Here is a 19,560-nt window from a genome sequence, read left to right as displayed (position 1 = left end):
GCTATCAGTCTTTTCTATCGTAAAAGCATCCACAGAAAGGGGAAAGCAAGGAGAGACACTGGCTGCTTGGGTTTTTTTGTTCTACTCTTAACAGAATTATGGTCCTCTGGAAAAAAGAATACACAAAGCAATGCCCAAAAACCCAAACTTCTGAAAGAAAAGAAAAAATGGAATTGGTTTAAGAGGCAGAAGCATTTTTGCAGGAGTGGTGGAGATGAGTCAGTTTTCTTATTTTGCTCTCTTGATTCCACAAGCCTTTTGCAGTGGAAATATGCTGCCTGTTTCAATAGAAGCCTTAACTGTTTCTGCTGACACCTTGTAATTGTTTCTTGCTTTACTTAGGTGTGAATCTGGGTAAATGAAACACATGTTTTAAGAGAAATTCTGGACTATATTCTCTGTTCTATAAGCATCTGTGCATATGCTTAATTTTATCCATTAACAGAATTCTCTGCATCAAAAAGTTTTTACTTACATGGGAGTTTGTATGGTTTTTACATATTCACTCCCTCTCTCCTTCTTTTCTACTGTACAGGTGTTTTCCTCTAAAATTCTAATACAGAATTTATGCTGTAAGTTTTGCAGTGCTGAAAATATATTACGTGATTTTTTTTTTTTGCAACTTGGCAAGAGAGTAAAAATAAACATTCAATGTAATTTTTGCCACCCTCTTTTTTTTTTTTTTTAATAAATTCATCCATCATTGTGCATTAACCAAATAGTTTTTACTCTCCAAGCTCAATTTTTGCCTTTTCTTGATTAGTTTTGTTTTTACCAGAGGAAATCATGTTTTCTTAAACCAAAAAAAAAAAAAAAAGGTGGAAGAAAGAAAGAAAGAAAAAGTAAAAAAATTAAACCACATCCTGCTGACTATATTAAAAATTCAGGTGTGACAGCTAAAATGGGGAAATCCCTCTATATCTCTTATTTCCTACTTGAAATTGGGTCCTCTTAACAAAACAAATTATGTGAAAATTTATAGAATTTTAGAAAGCTTTAGGTTGAAAGGGACCATTAAAAGTCACTTGGTCCAACTCCTTCCACCTCCAACCTGGCAGTGAACAGGGACATCTTGAACTAGATCAGGTTTCTCAGAGCCTGGTCCAGCCTGCACATGAATATTTCTCAGGGTGGGGCTTCTACTACCTCCCTGGGCAACCTGTTCCACTGTCACCACCCTAACTGTAAAACAAAAATTCTCCTTATATCTAGTCTAAACCCACGCTCTTCAAAAACATTGCCTGTTTTCCTGCTGCAACAGGCCTTGCAAAAAAGGCTTTCCTCATCTTTTTTATGGGCCCTCTTTTAAGTACTGAAAGGCCACAATAAGGTCTCCTAGTGCTTTTCTCTGGGCTGAACAACTCTGAATCTCTCAGCCTTTCTCCATAGGAGAGGTGCTCCAGCCCTCAGATCATTTTTGTGCCCTCCTCTGGAACCATTCCAACAGGTTCCTGACTTGCTTTTGCTGAGAGCTCCATAGCTGGATACAGTGCTGCAGATGTGGTGTCATCGGAGTGGAGCACAGCAGAGCAGCAGAATCACTTCTCTTTACCTGCTGGCCATGCGTCTTTCAATGCAGCCCAGGATGTGATTTGCCTCCTGGGCTGCAAACACACATTATTGACTCGTATTCAGCTTTATATCCACCTGTAACCCCAAGTTACATCATCCCCCAACCTGTATCAGTACCAAGGATTGCCTGGACCCAGGTGCAGGACCCTGTTCTTGGCCTTTTGAACCTTATGAGGTTCAGACAGTCCCACTTCTTGAGCTTGTCTGGCTCCCTCTGGATGACATCCTGTCCCTCTGGCATGTCAGCTGTACCATTGCATCTGTCCTAGCTTCCACTGCCTGTTCATTTCTTTCTTGCCCTTGATTTTGACCATCAGGTCCTATCTCAGCCATGCCAGTCTCTTCCCTTTCTTGCCCGATTTCTACACCTGGAGATTAAAAGCTTTTGTGCTCTGCAAAATGCATCCTTAGAGAGCTGTCAGCTCTGTTCTACAACTTGTCCTTGAGGACTTTTTCCCAGGGAGTCTTACTAACACTTTGAAAAGATGGAATTTTGCTTTCCTAAAATTAAGGGTCCTGACTTCAGTCTGCCTGACCCTGCTTATCCCTCAGGATTGTGAAATCCACCAGTGTGTGATGACTGCAGCCCAGGCTGCCTCCAATCTTGCCTTTACTGACGAGCTTGCTTGTGTTGGTGATGATCAGGTCCAGTACTGCATCCCCTCCGATAGGGCTATTACCTGGCTGAAGAAGTTATCTTTGATCATAGAATCACAGAATCAGTCAGGGTTGGAAGGGACCTCAAGGATCATCCAGTTCCAACCCCCCTGCCATGGGCAGGGACACCTCACACTAGATCAGGCTGGCTAGAGCCTCATCCAGCCTGGCCTTAAACACCTCCAGGGATGGGACCTCAACCACCTCCCTGGACAGCCCATTCCAGGCTCTCACCACTCTCATGGGGAAGAACTTCTTCCTCACATTTTAACTTCCTCCTCACAATTGATGCACTCTGGGAGTCTCCTCAACTGCTTGGAGCAGAGTGTGCTGGGGAAATCCCTCTAGATCTCTTATGTCCTACTTAAAACTGGGTCTTATCAAGGCAAATTCTTTGAAGAGATATGGTGTAGAAGTATTTGGCTGTCAGAAATGTTTGGCTTTAACAATTTTTTATTTCTCTGTGCAGATATTGCTGTTGTAGAGATGAGTGATGCCTTCCGTCAGCCTTCCCTGTTCTATCACCTGGGAGTCAGGGAGAGCTTCAGCATGGCTAACAACATTATCCTCTACTGTGATACAAATGTGGAGTCTCTGCAATCACTGAAGGTAAATTTGAATGGAAAAATAGGGTGTGTGGGGCAGGGGGGTGGGAAGTCACAGTTAGTCCAACTCCTGAAATGGGTTCTCTGTTTATGTAGGAAATACAGATGCCACCTGTGGTTCACAAAAGAATAGAAAAATATTCTGTGGTCTGGAAAACACGGCTACAGTGAAATGTTGGAAAAACTCAGTTAAATTTTCCCAAGAGGAAGATTTAGGTGATTTTATCACAGGTGTTAAGTACCTAGGTATGAAACCATTCTTTATGGAAACAGAAGTTTGATAAATTTCAGATGAGAAATTAGTTGATTTATATCACTAATGGTTAAAAGACATGATTTTTTCATTCCAGGGAGTTACTAGTGTTGGGGATAAATTGTTACTAGTAACAGTCAGGTGAGAATGGTAGTGTGTAGGGGCCAGTAAAATAATCCTTAAATTTTAGCTCATGTCTGAAGTAGAAGTTTTCTGGCAAGACCTCTTGGAGCCTTAGATGACTTCTGGTTTATCTTGCTGAGTTATAGCTGCTTGCATCAGGTACCTGCAGGATTTCTGTGCTGGAGTTTACCAGCAGCATATCAGAGTTAGAGAAAACAAAACTTGTGCATGGTCCTCAGGGCCACAGTGTGGTAGGTTGGTTTAAGGGAAGATGCTGGTTTAAGATAATCCATAGGGCTGTGAATTGTGTCAGCCAAGGAGTTGATACTTGCTTCCTCCTGCAACTCTGCTGAAGATTTAGTAACTCCCATGGGGATGGGCAGACGACTTGGATGACAGCCTTTTCAATTATTTCCCTTCCCTCAGATTCATTGGCTGTTATCAAGAAGTGTTTTATGCCATTGTACTTCCATTTTAGGCATTAACTAAATCAGCTTATTCTGCCTGCTCTTCCCTCCAGATTTTCTTGGCCAGCTGGACTAGTTGCAATCCCATTTTTTGTCTTTCTTTTTGCAACATAGAGTATTCAGATGAAAACCCTAAAAATAAAACTGCTAATGACAAAAGACCTGTGACTGGAATTCAATTATGCAAGTATAATGATCTACAGTATAAGCAGAGCAAAATCTCATTGTACTGCATAAGAAGCCAAATACCAAACTCCCACTGAAAATCACTTGGAGTGAGGCACCAGACTTCCTGGGGCACTTGGGACAACTTTTTACTAGTTTATGAGCTGTATTTTGCAAATAGGTCACATGCAGGGTTCCTGTTGACGTCAGTGGAAGCCTAATTCTGCACAGAAAGATTTGAATGTCCCACTTGCCACTGGTACAGTGCCCATTGAAAACCTCCCTTGAGTCTCCTTTAGCTTTGAGCTGGGTCCATGTTTCTGCTTTAGACAGTTTGCAGAAAAATTTTCAGAGAGCAAGACTCTTTCTATATTGATTAGTGACTGCATGAAACAAGTAGTTGTGGGCATGCCTGGGCATTTTGTGAGGCAGTGCTTGTTCTTGTATCTGCTACAGGCACCAGATAGAGTAGAAGAAAGGCAGGAGTGTGTATGCTGTTCTAGTGGTGAATTCAAAACCTGAAAATGATCATGGGAATGCGGTAAATAAACTGCAGCACATGGTTTAACTGGGGTATAAAGCAGTGCAGGTAGTAAGCTCTTGCTGGTAGAATATTCCTCTATAGGAACATTCAGATCAAGATGGATGGGGCTTTAAGCAACCTGATCTAGTAGAAGATGTCTCTGGGATGGGGCTTTAAGCAACCTGATCTAGTAGAAGATGTCTCTGCTTATGCCAGGGGTTTCTGGATGGTCTTTTAAGGGTCCCTTCCACCTCAAACCATTCTGTGGTTCTGTATATGTACCTACATAGGTTTGTGTATTTCTATATAAAAACATTGATGTCCCACACTTCAAAAGCTTCAACAGTTGTATGTTAAATGTCCCCTCAACAGGGAAAGAGCAGTTTCATGGGACCCTGACTTAAGCAACATGAAAAGTGGGAGGTCCATTAGTTTAACATTGTTTTTAATGCTGTGGTTTAGCTCAAGCTGAAGTGTATCTGCCTGGTAAATTTGGCAGAGTCTTCATCAGGTACTGAAATCACAACTTGCTGATAAATTTTTCAGAACACAAGGTCACTGTCTACAAGTGGTTCACACTTGGGCTGTACCCCCCAGATTAGATTGCGAGAGCCAGCTCTCTTAATTTGTATGTGCTCTGGCTTCTTGTTCTCTGAAACTTGACATTTTAGATGAGGAGAGATGTTCTTTGCGTTAGACTTATTGGAGCAACTTGAATTTCAATCAGTTTTGGAATATTTAAAAACCTCAGAAATATTACTCTTGCTGTTCTTTGCCATTTCTTCTGCTAGTAGCAAAATGTTACTCAAAATATTTAACTTCTCAAATACAAATGGTTGTGTATTAATAGCCAACTTTGGGACAACATCTCTCTAGCAAAATTGGTATCAGGGGGGATATGTACTTTTGTGTATGTCTGTGTTTCTATATACAGATGCAACTGCTAGATATATGTAGAATGTGTGTATCTACTTGGTTTCAAGATTGTCCTGTCCCTTCTGGGACAATACTCGATTTTATATTGATTTAACATGCCTAGACAACACCCTCTAACCAGCTCTTTCCTGTCATGTGTCTGTAAATGTTAATATTAACAAGTCAAACTGATCAGTTATGTTTCCTAGTAGTTATTAAGTGATATCAACATTATTTGTTTTTCTTTTTTTTTTTTTTTATATTCCAGGAAATTATTTTCCAGAAGAATAATGTAAGTATTATTTCGGGGCTCCGGCTGAATTGTAAGCATTCCAAACTTCTGTTCCTTTTAATGCTGCTTGTCTTATGCTTGCCACTTGAATCCATTTAACACTCTCCTACTGTATTCTACAGAGTCAGAAGCAGAATTCTGGAAATCCTAGCAGCAAATCTGTGTATATCACTTTGTTGCTAGGTGCCAGGCTCATTTCTTACCTTGCCTACATCTATCAGTGGTATTTTCCTTTCTGCTTTTACTTGTCTGTCATATTTTTTTCACACACCATTTACATCTTTCATTTTGTGGTTGGTTTGGTTTTTTTTTTTTGGTTGCCTTTTTTTCTGTGCAGTGTTCTTTAGACTTTTTTCAAGAAAATACTCTATTGAAAAGAGGAAATATTTGGAAACAGATGCACATTTTAGGAACCCATAGCTACAGCTATTTAAAAATACATATATTTATGAAGAGTGTGCGTGTGTGTGTGTGTGTGTATTTCTGGCAGTTGAGTCTGGAGCCTGTTAGTCCTAGTGCAGTGCAGATGGCAGTACACTGTCTGTGACTGCCAGTCATTAAGCAGTGGGTTTATGCACCTTGGTATCCTTCTGGTTTCTGAGGTTGCATTAGAAAGCACCATTCCCTGTTTCGCTCCCAAGCTGAAGGGAGTTGGACCTGTGACTGGTAGAACACTACTATGTCAATGTGGTTTGTGCTGGAGCAGCAGGACCAGTCATGTCAAAATAAAATGTCTGTCATGTTGAGTTTTTCTTGGCTTCACTTTGGGTAGCCAGATATGCTAAGATACAATCTTGTAGCATTTAGTTGGTGGTGTATAGATATCCTGAGGGGCTATGTGCATACAGAACCATCCTGTATATTTAAAAAAAACTTTTCTAGGGGGCATACGAAGTAGTGTGTTTTAGAAATTGGTCAGGTTTTATTTCACCTGGGGTCAAAACGGCCTTCCTGGTTTTATGTATTTAATAGTGAAATTCATGGGTTAAGCACTGACTTCTGCCTGTATGAAACGGGATTATTTGAAAAAGATGCAGTTATCTACTGTGGCTGATTCCATTTCTAAAGGTGGCTTTCCAGTGCAATACTTTGGCCCTAGCACTGCATTTTAAATTACATGTTATTTTTTCATTAAAAAAAAAAAAAGGAAAAGAGGGTTCCATATAGAATTTCTATATAACTCTTAACCAAAATGTACTTTTCAGAGACTCACAGAATGCTGTCACTGATGTGCTAAACTAAAAGTCTCTCACCTTTACCTAATGGAAGTGATGATGGGTAAACGATCAGTTAAGCCTGTACACAAAATGAAAGACAACAGTAAAGCCTTTCTTGTAAATGAATGTATTGGATGTTTTACTTTTGTTCTGGTGGCCCAGGATGTAGGGAAAATGATGTGTGACTAATGTAATGTCCCTGGGAGGGTAGGGGAAGAACTCTGTTAGCAGGAAACCAGCAGGAGATGACTGGTACAGTAGAAAAGGGGGGAGATACTGTCATTTTGTCCTATTTTTAAGTGACAGTCTCTGAAGCTTACGGAGGGGGTATAATAACTTGGCCTTCATCTGTTTGAGAAAGGATTGTTCTGTTTTCCATGTAAATTTGGATAGGTGGCTGTGAAACTGTCATTTAGCGCTTTGAGAAATATTTCAGTGTATACCACGAAAAGAATGTGTTCCTTGAGAGTCTTAGATGTTTTCAAGCACACCCACATAACATCTTTTCTGGGAGGAAGTATTTTCCCAGGGATTAGAACAGAGAACTCAGTGAAACTGGCTTAGCAACTCTGCAACTGATCTACTTATTTTACTTTCTCTCTTTTTTCCACCATTTTTTGTCATCCAGATTACCTGGAAGTAGACTTTTCACAATGTTGATGTATGCCTAACTGTTGAATATAATTTCTGTTTCATGCAGATCATGTTTCTTCATAAATTGTAAGACTCTCAGATAAATGAGTATGACAGAGGTGCCATTCTTGAGGAGCTGTGACTATGATGCCCACCCTTACCAAAAATAGGCTTACAAATGATGATGGGAGGTTGCAAATATATAAAAAAAAAAAAATCACTTATGAATAAACCAGGAGTTTAGTCCTGCTTTTCTAGAACATGTTTTTTAATAGCATGCAAACATCAGCCATTAACAGGACAATGGTATCCCTGGTACCAAGGGATTAAAAAGACTGACTGCAAAACAAGTGTGTGCGTGCACATATCTATATATATCTAACTGAAATGCCTTCTGTTTGCCTTTCCTGAGCCTAGTATCTCTAAAACTAGTGGAGAGAAAAAAAAAATCCATTACCAACTGTTTTGTCCTTTGTTCTGCCTGGATTTTTGTGCTTCCTAATAATAGTCAATACGATGTTGCATAGGTAGGATAAGCTACCTGGAGCCTGTCAGGGCAGAGCAGTACGAGATAACATAGGCCCATTTCCTGTTATATGTGGTTTTACAGCTATTTAGTTGGACGTTTTCCAAATGCTACAGTAATACCAATACCATACATTTCTACAGAGAGTGATACTAAGACAGGAGGCAGTTACTTTGATACCTGAAATCTGAAGTTTAGTTTTTGCTGTTATCTGATTTTTGAGGTCAACCAAGCAGCAGAGGCATTCTAGAAAATACTAGTTAAGAGTTTCAGTCACAAGGAGATGTTGGTATAAAGGTCACAGTTCATGGCTGTAGTTTGTTTGTTTTAGCTCACCAGTTTTTATTTCATCTTAAATATCCCTAATTTGATTTTTACTAACTTTGGAGAAAACTTGCAGGTCAGGTTTCAAATTTGTTCAATTAAAAAAAAAAAATCAGAACCAAACTTCCCTTCTTGCTGGATCTGAATGCATACATTATACATATGATCTGTAACCACTTCCAGTAACACATCCACACAGTACTCACCTTTCAGTAAAGGCTGCTTGCTTGTACCAGGTTGGAGTGATAGGGAGCCTCAGGAGCTGCCCGGGCTGTGAGACAATGGTATAGTTGCTGGCCTCATCAGAACAGTGACTGAGAGGTGATTGTAACCATTCTGCTGAGCAGCTGGCCCACAGGCGTTAGTGATTAAGCAACAGAGTTAATGTTGTACAGATGGGGACTCTTTATTAGTGTTATCTCTTCATGATGCTAGGAGAGATCAGAGATTGCAAGTTTTACTGGTTTTCCACAGCCCTTCCTAACTGCCTCCTTTTTAAGGTGTAGCTTGGGTGAGAGTTTGATGCAGTGCTCCTTCAGCAGGAGATTCAGGGACCCTGGGCAAGCATGTGGGAAGTGCCTCCCAGCTTGGAGCCTCCATATAGATAACTGCTAGAAGACTGTTAGTCCCATAGGATGTGTTTAACTATTGTCATAGAATTGTTAGGGTCAGAAGGGACCTCAAGGATCATCTAGTTCCAACCCCCTGCCATGGGGGGGTAATATTCTTAATACCCCTCACCCAGTTGACAGATTATTTGGGGGCAGCTTTATTTCTGGTATCCAAGTATTTTAAAATGCTGCCTAGTAACCTTCACTAAATATTTAGTTGATAATTACAACTGTGGTATCAATTGTAATTTATGATATTTCTCTCTCTCTTCCTTCTTTTTTCTTTTTTTTTTTTTTACTTCCTTGACTAATTTTTGGCACATACTTATCTTGGAAAAACTACAAATTTTTTTCCCTTTGTGAATATGATGAAAGGACCGTATAGAGTGGCATGTGGTATGGTTGCAATAAAATGTTGTTGCTGGGCATATAAAGAAATAATATATTCCCAAAGAAAAAGGGATTTAGTTAAAAGAGTAGACCCAGTCTCTGTGCTTCAGCTCATTTGAGGTGTGAGGCTTACTCATGTTCCTTTTCAAATGGGTAGTGAGGCTGTTGTTCCTATGAGTGGGATTTGAAGTAAACCCAAACTGAGTCTATTCATTAAAACATCAACACTTGTTGATTTACTGTGTGTTTGGAGGATGGAGGGAATAGGTTTAATAACTTAGTTTAGGATTTTGCCATCTGCTACATGTAACAACGCGTGCAGTCAGAAAATTACCTTTTAAAAACAAATCTCTTTGGATGAATTAAAATGAAAGCAGATATTCCTCAAAAGAACTAGTAGAAGAAATTAAAAAATGTGGTCTTAATTAGAGGAGAGTCAGCAGGAAGAACAGTTCCTACTGTGAGAGATACTGGCTATTTTTACGACCTCAGCTGATTTAAATTTTATTTATTTATTTTAAGGTTTCCTTGGGTGCTGACCTAAAGCTTAGGCAAGTAGATGAGGTTCTGCTAGATTCTCCAATCCATGAGTAAAGCATCATGGTTTTGTTTTCTTCTACAGTTTCTGCCTTTGAAGGTAGCTTTCTTCTCTTTGTGGATATTTAACTGCTAAATGATTCCAACTGAGTAGTGTTAGTAAGGAGCCTCAGGGAACTGAGACAACTGCCCATTGGCTCCCTGAGATTGTGCACATTTTCTTCCTCCTTTTGAAGTAAAATTCAAAATCTGAGAATTAATTGGGCAGAATTCAAATGCTCATTTGTGTAGTACCATGTCTTCATCTGTACAACTTGCAGAGAAAAATCTTCTGTACTACTTCAGAGGTATTTGTGGGCAGAGAGAACAATGTTTACCTTATTGCATGATGGTGTTTCTAAGCTGACATGAACTTCAAACTGAAGTCCCAAAAGACTGCCCCTTTTACAAGCAACAGTTGTATCTTAGAGGGGCATATTGAAAGAAGGGCTAATTTATATTCTTATTGTGATCATTAAAATATGTAATGTATTTTTATCTCTTAAATACAAAAAGGTGCTATATTAATTTCTTCTCAGATGCTGAGAAAGGCTATCAAACAAGAAGGAAGTGCTTAATGTTCCAGTGACCAGTAGTTTTAGCTAGCAGCAGCACAGTCATAAATTCTGTAACTGTAGAGCTAGTAAGAAAATTTTATGGCTATATTCAAACTGAAATTACACATACTCTGGAACTATAATTTTGCACAGTGAGGAAGGGACATTACAAAAATACAATTATAAGACATGCAAAAATTAATTACAGATTTTGTCAGTTTGTGGAAAGCATTAATGCATGTGTAGCTGACTCCAACTCTGCCTTCTAATTAGTCTGACTGATTTGATGAAATGGACTGTGACACAGTCTTATAGAAGGTTGTCTGTTGTTGCCAAGCACCAAGTGTGCTGGCCCAAAGCCTTCAAAGATAAGTTTTTTCTTATCTCCTAGATATAACTAGTTCAGCTGATCTGAGAGCTGTGGCCAAGTTTACCTTATCTAACATCCTGAGTTCCTGTGCATCAGGCTGAACCATGTTAACGATCTGTATGCACACTCCTGGCCAGTCACAACCCCTGATGTTTTCAGTAGTGCTTTTCAGCTTACAAGTCTTGTGACCTGCGATCACGTTGTGACTTTCATTAGTGTAATTTGAGCTCTTGAACCTCTAAATAATGAGGAATTTTTAAAGAATGGGAAAATGAAACTTCCATCACTTGTTGTTTGGGAAGGGTCTATTCCCACCCAATTTTGAAACCCCTTTATGCAACTCATGTTTTTTTAAAGGATGTTGATGTAATAGAGAATATTGCAATTGGATTTAAGGTATTAATCCTTCCAAACTGCCCATTTTTCTCAAATGGCTTGATTCTGTTCTTTTCGTTGTACCTGGTTTAGCAAGTCAGCAGAAGGGATCAAAGGAAAACAACAATTTTGTCTTGAATATCAGAGTTTATAAGATTAGAGTTGGGATGGAATGTTGCAGAGCGGTTTTTAATGAGATAAGTGGAATGCCTTTAAACTTGCCAGTGGAGTAAGGTGCACTAAGTGAAAATGTCAAGAAATGTGTCAACAGATAGGAAGTGTGTTCAAAGATGACCTGATCATTTCTGACTTAGGTTAGTATAGCTTATATTTTGACAAAGATGAGAGATGAAGTAGAAGTGGCTGAGACAGAGGTTGCATAGCCTGAGAATGAGGGGGAAAAGGCAAGTCATGCATTCTGCTTCATGGAGGAAGGTTTAGAGCTGTGTGATACTGGAGCAGCTCCTCAGCTGCTGCCCTCACAGCCTGGTCTCTTAGGCTTTTGCCTCAGCCATTGCCAAAATACAGTCAGGGCTGGGCAATTTGTAGTTAGAATATGTGATGGTGACAAAACATGTTTCTCCAAAGTGGGAGACCACAGACTTTGTTATACAAGAGCAGTTTTGTCGTCACAGTTATCTTACCTTTCTTCCACCACCACCTTTAGTAAATAATACGTAACTTCGGGGGTTTTTTTCTCCCTTTTGTCATCAGAGCTACTGCATGTCTGCTTTTGTCAGGTTCAGCTTGCAAATATCTAAGATACTCTCTAGCTAGCAAAGAGAAATTGAAGTGAATATTTCTTATTTCTTAACTTTACTGCATGTGTTCTCTCTCTTTTTTTCTTTTTCTTAAAGTTTGTTTTCTAAGGAAATGTGTAGGTTGCTCCCCCCCCCCCCCCATTATCCACCTTCTTTCTGTATCTGTCTTTTTGTCTGATGAGTTTCAGGCAAATTTGAGCAGTTTCAGAGATACAGAGCAGCCCACAAAAAGTAGATTAAGTTACCAACCAAATTAATGCCCTGGCTGAGAGAAAGGCCACTATGTTCCGACACAACTAACTTCAAGGATCAACCTCAGAGAACTCCAGGGGCCCTCTGCACAACTGTAAATTGATTTTATTTTCTTCTCCTTTGTTCCCACATAGTGTTTTCTTCTGTCTTTACTGTTGAACTCTTCCTTGTCCCCTGCTTCCGAAGGCTACTGTGTCTGTGCATCTTCTATAGTAGGCTCCATGTCAGGACTAGCATGTAAACTAATTTCTCCTAGCTCTCTTGTTCCACTGAAATAGATACTTACTTGCTACAGAAGCTGCACTCAGCATCAGTTGGTAAGAGCTCTTGCTCAGTAATGGACTCAGGCATTCAGCCTCTGCAGGAAGAGTACTTTTCCTGCTTGTAGGGTTATTTAGGTACTGTCTCTTCAGGTGGCCTGACCATTATGCCAGGATAAACTTTTGATTCAGTGGATTTCAAAAGCTGGAAATAACTTTTTTCAGAGTTGATTTTTCGTTAAGACCTGAGCTTTGGAATCAGTGTGCCAGAGGTCAGAGGCAGCCTTCCTGCAAGTAGTCTTGAATTTATTTTTAGTGCGCTGAATAAACATTAGGAAGTAAAATACTTGCCCCAGGATGTCTGTGGCTACTTCATCCTTTCTCTTGGTTCTGACTTCCCAAACTTTATCATCTTTATTTAAAAAAAGGAAAGTTAGAGAATAGCCTGCCTATGCTTCATAGTGCCAGTCACTGCATACCCTTGTCCTGTAATTGCTGAAACTAGTCCCAGCAAACTCATCATTTCCTCTCTGCCTTTTACTGTGGGGCTAATAAGTAAATCATGGTAAAAGGTTGATCCATTCACTCTTGAATACGTTTGTTTGCCTTGTATGTACCATATGCTTGAGCAGAAGTGTCCATTCAATTCTCTGTTCTAAAGATGAACAGTTTGGGCTCTAGCATCACACTGCTTAATTGCTGGCTCAAAGTACTGTCATACACTTTCCAGTTCTTAAGTTTCCTTTGGAATTGCTGCACTCATGCACAGAAAAATGTGTCCTAGTTATTCAACTGTAATAGTTTGCAGTTGTTGAAAGAAGAAGACTAAACTCATCCTTGTTGAAGTCTGTGTATGCAAAAATCTCCAGCCAGGTTCTGGGTTGGTTGAGTTCAGAGGGCTCCATATAAGTGCCTGTACTGATTACTTTTAAATTGTACAGAATTAATCTACATCCTTCAGAAGTGGGGGAATAATTGCCTTTATAATGAGGTCTCATAGTTTAATAACATAATAAGGTGTAAAAAAAACCCCAAAACCAACAACAAGCCAAAACCAACCCAAACTAAACCAAACAAACCCAACAAAAACCCCACAAATAAACCCCCACACCTTTACCCATCACAGCCAATCTCTGATCTGTACACAGACATATTTACTGATATATCTATAGATACACATAGAAGTAGTAAGTACCTCAGTCCTTCCATGTTTTTCAAATCTAATAATGCATGTTAAAATGCGTATTTTAAGAACATACAATGAAAACTATTCAGTCACTGCTCTCTCAAGGCATGGAGCTCACTTTACCAGAAGAGTCTCTGAAGTGATATCCCCATTGTTGTGTTGACTTCTGGGAAGGCAGAACAAGCTGACCAGAAAGTAATTAACCTTGAAAGTAATTTAGGAGGACCAAAATGATTGGTCTCAAGAATTGCCTCTTTAAGGCTTTTCTTGCTGGACTTCTGCCTGCTGCGGTAATGGAGTCTGAACTTCAAGATCCAAGTGGCAGAACTCCTCCTGATTTTGATGGTCTTCTGTCTCATGGTTAAGAGCCTTCAGAACCACAAATATTCAGCAAGCTTTCTATGTACATAAATCTGTACTCATACACATACCACAGACACCTTGCTTCTCTCTTTCCTGGAAGATAAATAATGATTTTTTATAAAAAATATTTAAAACAAACATCTGTGATACACTGATACATGGAAAGCAATACATTTTAGCAGTGTGGTTATTCTGAAATAGGTATGATTTTAAGTCCTACTGGGCAGGAAGGTTTGCTACATAACAAGGAATTTAATTTGGTTTTGTTATGCTAAACTATTTGAGCCATTTTTCAGTTCATATAAGGATTAGTTTTCTCGACAATTTTCTTGTTGTGAAGCAACTGGCTTGTGTTATTGTTTTCAACATCTATGAGCTTAGCTATACTTAAGTGTGCTTGCTGTCTTCTGAACATCAGTCACATTGAGAAGTGTGTATGTCAGCTTCCTTTGAGTCTGTGTGCTGCTTAGACGTGACTAGGGTGTGCCCTCAGAACTGTTTTGCCGTTGAGGCATTGACTATTTTAAGGTCAACGTGATGTGTCTAAAAAGACTCATCCTGCAGGAAGCAGTTCAGAAGTCTGAAAGAATGCGTTTCTGGTATATGTCATATTAGAGATGAAAAATGAATTTATGTACTCCTAGACTTCATAAATAAAATGTTGGTCTTGCTGAAGTAAGCAGCAGGATCTCCTTTTGACTTAAGCAGGTGAAATTTGGCTGGTAGTGTATGCAGTTGTTTTATGCCTACACTTGCAAATTATAACTGCTCCAATTATTGCACTTTGTTTCCCTACAGATGTGCACTGGTAACTACATATTTGTTCCTTATATGATAACTCCACATAACAAGGTGTACTGCTGTGATACCAGTTTTATGAAGGGTCTAACAGAGCTGATGCAGCCCAGTTTTGAATCACTGCTTGGGCCTATATGCTTACCCCTGGTGGATCGATTTATTCAGCTCTTGAAGGTGGCACAGGCCAGTTCAAGGTGGGTTGCTTTTTTGTTCCCCTGTGTAAAACTCATATATTCTGCTGGCAGTATAAATATTGGACACTTGCTTCAGGGTGATTTGATGTTCTGCCTTTTGTTGAGACAAATGGATAATGAATAATTTATCTTTGCCAAATCTTTCCATTGAGCCTGGAATGGGTTGTCCAGGGAGGTGGTTGAGGTCCCGTCCCTGGAGATGTTTAAGGCCAGGCTGGATGAGGCTCTGGCCAGCCTGATTTAGTATGAGGTGTCCCTGCCCATGGCAGGGGGGTTGGAAATAGATGATCCTTGTGGTCCCTTCCAACCCTGACTGATTCTGTGATTCTATGATTCTGTGATTCTATGATTCTATGATTCTATGACACTTGACTACCAACAAGTTTTCCACATATATATTGTGGGAGGCAAAAAAACCTCAAACAAATGCAAGTGACCTGTCCCAAACTGCTGACATGAAGTTGTTCATTTCCAGCCAGCATTTCCGGGAATCCATTCTGAATGACATCAGGAAGGCTCGTACCCTCTACACAGGCAAAGAGCTTGCAGCAGAGCTGGCAAGGATTCGACAGCGAGTGGATAGTGTCGAAGTCTTGTCTGCTGACATCGTCATAAATTTACTGCTGTCCTACAGAGACATCCAGGTATGAAACCTCTGCTCTTAGATCACCTAAAACACAGTAAATTAAACTGCATTCTCAGTGAAATGTTTAGGGTGTTTTGCACAGACTTGCTAATAAACTACATGAATAATGCACACTAGTAAAAATGTTTTTCAGCATCTTCAGTGTTTTTAACCTTATTTCGTAATTACACTATTTTTAGTGTGCCTTTACACAGCAGAAAAGTGTTGTTACATTATAATAGCACCTAAGAATTACACAACATGTAATAACTCTTCATCTCAGTGTTACTATGTGATGAACAGCCCAGAGCATGTCCTACTTAGCAGAATGCTACCATAGTGTCTATTGATAGGTATATGTATTCTTTGTCATCATACTTGTGACATAACATGTTCCTATGTATTTCAGCTTCTGGAATGGTGCTAGTAATTGCTTACTTTGTTACACATCATTTCAGCTGCTGTTCCTAAACTATCAAGTGCTTTGGTTTTGTTTGCTGTTTATTTAAAAAAACAAAACAAAACAAAAAAACCCCAACCAAACAACTTACCAATCAAAAACGCCTCAGTGAATAAGTTACTTTAAACTCTGTGGTATTGAAAGATTTGTGTGTGTTTTGGGGTTGGTTTGGGTTGTTTTTGGGGGGGGGTGGGTTTGTTTGTTTGTTTGTGGGGTTTTTTTGTGGCTCATGCCTGCTTCAAGAGTTTTGTGATGCCTTAATTCAGATGCAGTTAGCATTGTAACGTCTGTGCAGTATGAAATCTGATACATGTTCTGTCCCTAAAACTCCTCATGTTGTAGGTGTACTAAAATTTCCACAGATCCTTAAAATAATCCTTAGTATTAATTAAGAAGTGCATAGTTCAAAGAAGAGTTTAGATAGGCATACCTCAGTAGAGACATCTAAAATATCATAATTCTCTTCTTTTGGAAGGATTATGATTCCATTGTGAAACTGGTGAAAACTTTAGAAAAACTGCCTACTTTTGACTTGGCTTCTCACCACCATGTGAGGTTTCATTATGCATTTGCGCTGAACAGGTAAGAATCCACTCTTCCTTTCACTGTTGAACAGTAAATCAGAACTGAAAACTTCACATAGGGTTGGTGATCCTAGCTGAAGTTTCCTACCAGAGTCTACATATCAAGGTCTAATGTTTTCACTGAAGCAGCTTTGGAGACTCTGAGCTTTGCGATCAATCTAAGCTTTGCTTTTCTCTCATACTGTCAAATCCCATTCCTTTTCCTTTAGTGTGTTTGATTTGCTTTTCCATAGGTTTGCATTATTTTTCTTTTCTTTTTCTTTTCAGTACCTAAATTGGATCAGATAGATACCTAGAAATAGTTTACCTCTGTTAAATGCACTTTTTAACACTGCTATACAAGTGGTAATGCTGAGGACACATCATGCCATTTGAGTCTTGAGTTCTGGTAGCATCAGGAGACAGGAAGAGAATTTTCATCAAATGTCCATCAGAAGGTTTAATTGTATTATGATAACAGTAAACGAATTTTTGTGTTACCTGCCAATGTGCACAAAATGTGCCACATGAGGCAGCATGCACAGTTTTCCTGGGTAACATGACAGCAAGCCTAAATTTTTTTCTAGGATACTGGCAGTTGTGCAAAGCACTAAGAGGGGGGCTTTTTCATGGAAACTGTAGAGGTTTTTTGCTCCCTCGCTGATGTCACATGGAATATTTTACTATTGACATTTAAAGGAGTAGACCAGGTGTCAGGAGGCATTGAAATTCTCAAATACAGAAAATGTCAACAGATTTTTCTGTTTCTCACAGGTTTGAATTCTGTAATTCAGGTTCACTGAGGAGACTCAAAACTGTGTATCATGTCAAAGTGATGTCAAAATATGTCACAAGTAATTAGCTGAAACAGAATAAACAGAAATAAATAGAACAGAAATAAATAACAGAAATAAACAGAAAAAAGTATCAAATCCCAAACACCACCACCACTCCAAGAAAATTAAAAAAATAACAAACAAACAGACCCCCAACAAACCAACCAAAAGAATTTTCAACCCCCCCAAACCAGCTATATAGCATTGTTTTGTCTGAGTAAAATGTCCAAATATTTTCTTGTTCCTTTATTCCATATATATGAAAATATAAATATTTGGCCTTTTGTTTGTTCCTGCTTTGCCATAAATATGTGCATTTTTGCAGACTAAATAATCCAGCATACACTGCCACTTCTATATAAACCTCCACAAAGGATGCTAGATGTACCTTGGAGCATTAACAAGTTACTTAGACCTCAAGGTCACCATTTTCTAAAACAACCTTTGAAAACAGGTTCTCTGAGGCACAAAAAACCCTGTAAAACTGCAGTTCCATCCTTTCAGGCAGATCTTTGTACTTCATTGGTTCTGTTCTGCTGCAGACTGAAAGGTTTATTTTTACAGATGTGACTGTAAGACGTAGCCTTAAATTATCTGTCAGACAAAAGGTCTACCTAGTACCTCTTAAAGGAGATCAGATGAGATTTTCCTCTCCCTCCCTTTTCCAGATTGTACATTTAGCTGAAATCCATGACAACCATGAAAATGTTCATGTTTTGGTTATGCCATGAAGAAATTACTTTGGCTAATTGTAGCTTGCTTTTTATTGGGAATAGGAAGGATATTTCTTCAACTAAGGCAAGTCTGGAACACTCTGCACATCTGAGTGTTTGCTGTGGAAGAAGCTGTCCCTCTTGCTTCTAATCCAGGTCACTAGTACGGAAGGATGGAGCAGCTCAATTAGTCAGGATTAGTCTGACCTAAATCAAGACAGTGTATGAGGGAAGAATGGAAGAATAAGCAAGAAAAAAATTAGAGACCTCTCTGTTTGGAGACCAGCAAAGTGTAATGGTTCATATTAAAAAATGCTGTTGTGCACTGCAGGTTTTGTTCTCATTAATTTCAGCTAGCTATTGGTTTGGTCTGGATTAGTGGTAGTTGGTACATGATGTGGAAGAGTTACCCACCTGAAACTACAGCCTGAAAACTGCCTTTCTGTAATGAAAGTCAACTGAAAAATAAAGAAGCTGCAGACTTTACCCTTGTTGCTTTACTTTAGTGGTCAGTATGAGAAGAGAAAACAAAAGGAAACAACCCTTCAAACCCCAGTGATCAGTTGTCAGGGGACATAAAATAACATACACCTAAAGGGGACTGTTACTTGCTCAGGCAGGAGCCTTTGATTTCTCTTTCTTCCACATCACTTGCTTCTGGAGCTTCTGAGAGCTCATGAGCTTGGGTATCAATTGGAGTACATGTGCTCTGATCTCTCGGGTTAGACATTGACTCTGCCCATGCAGTTGCATCAAAACGTTGATATGTTCTTGTACAGGGAGAAGAAAAAATCCCTTGCTGAACCTCTAATTGAGTAGTATCATCTTTAAGATGGTTGTGGTTTTTGAAGTGTGGGTTTTTTTTTTTTTGTTGTAGTTGTTTTCTTCTGAAGTAGCCTTCTCTTGAAAGCTGTTTCAGTGCAAATCTTGCAAGACATAAAAAATTCCTTTGATGTATTTCGCTCAATTCAAATTCTAGCCTCTCCAATATTGCAAGCAATTTCCCCAAAGAATATAATGCTGTCCCCAAACCACCAAAGAACAGAGTAATTTCCTTCAGTATACAAATACGTACAAAATTTTAAACTCTTGATAATGAGTGATGTATGTATCCACACTGTGAGTCACCAGGAAGTATCTAATGCTTGCAATTAAGTAGTGTATCAGGTAATGACAGGACTAGGGGGAATGGAGCACAACTAGAAGTGGGTAGATTCAGATTGGCTGTTAGGAAGAAGTTTTACTCCATGAGAGTGGTGAGACACTGGAATGGGTTGTCCATGAGGTGGTAGAAGCCCCATCCATGGAGGTTTTAAAGGCTGGGCTGGATGTAGCTCTGAGCAACCTGATATGCTGTGAGGTGTCCCTGCCCATGGCAGGGGGGTTGGAACTAGGTGA

General features: G+C 39.4%; 1 protein-coding gene across 1 annotated transcript in view; it reads left to right on the top strand.

The window, feature by feature from the left end:
• Positions 1–19,560, top strand: part of MAP3K5 (mitogen-activated protein kinase kinase kinase 5) — a 111,782-nt gene that overhangs the window by 32,402 nt on the left and 59,820 nt on the right. The window contains exons 2-6 of the mRNA XM_054399225.1: positions 2,699–2,838; positions 5,549–5,572; positions 14,772–14,965; positions 15,441–15,609; positions 16,526–16,632. Of these exons, the coding sequence (XP_054255200.1) occupies positions 2,699–2,838; positions 5,549–5,572; positions 14,772–14,965; positions 15,441–15,609; positions 16,526–16,632 (634 nt within the window). The remainder of the gene's footprint in view (positions 1–2,698; positions 2,839–5,548; positions 5,573–14,771; positions 14,966–15,440; positions 15,610–16,525; positions 16,633–19,560) is intronic.

Source organism: Indicator indicator, chromosome 2 (assembly GCF_027791375.1).
Source record: "Indicator indicator isolate 239-I01 chromosome 2, UM_Iind_1.1, whole genome shotgun sequence".
In the NCBI taxonomy this organism is placed as follows: Eukaryota; Metazoa; Chordata; class Aves; order Piciformes; family Indicatoridae; genus Indicator; species Indicator indicator.
This window is presented reverse-complemented; position numbering and strand designations above follow the sequence as displayed.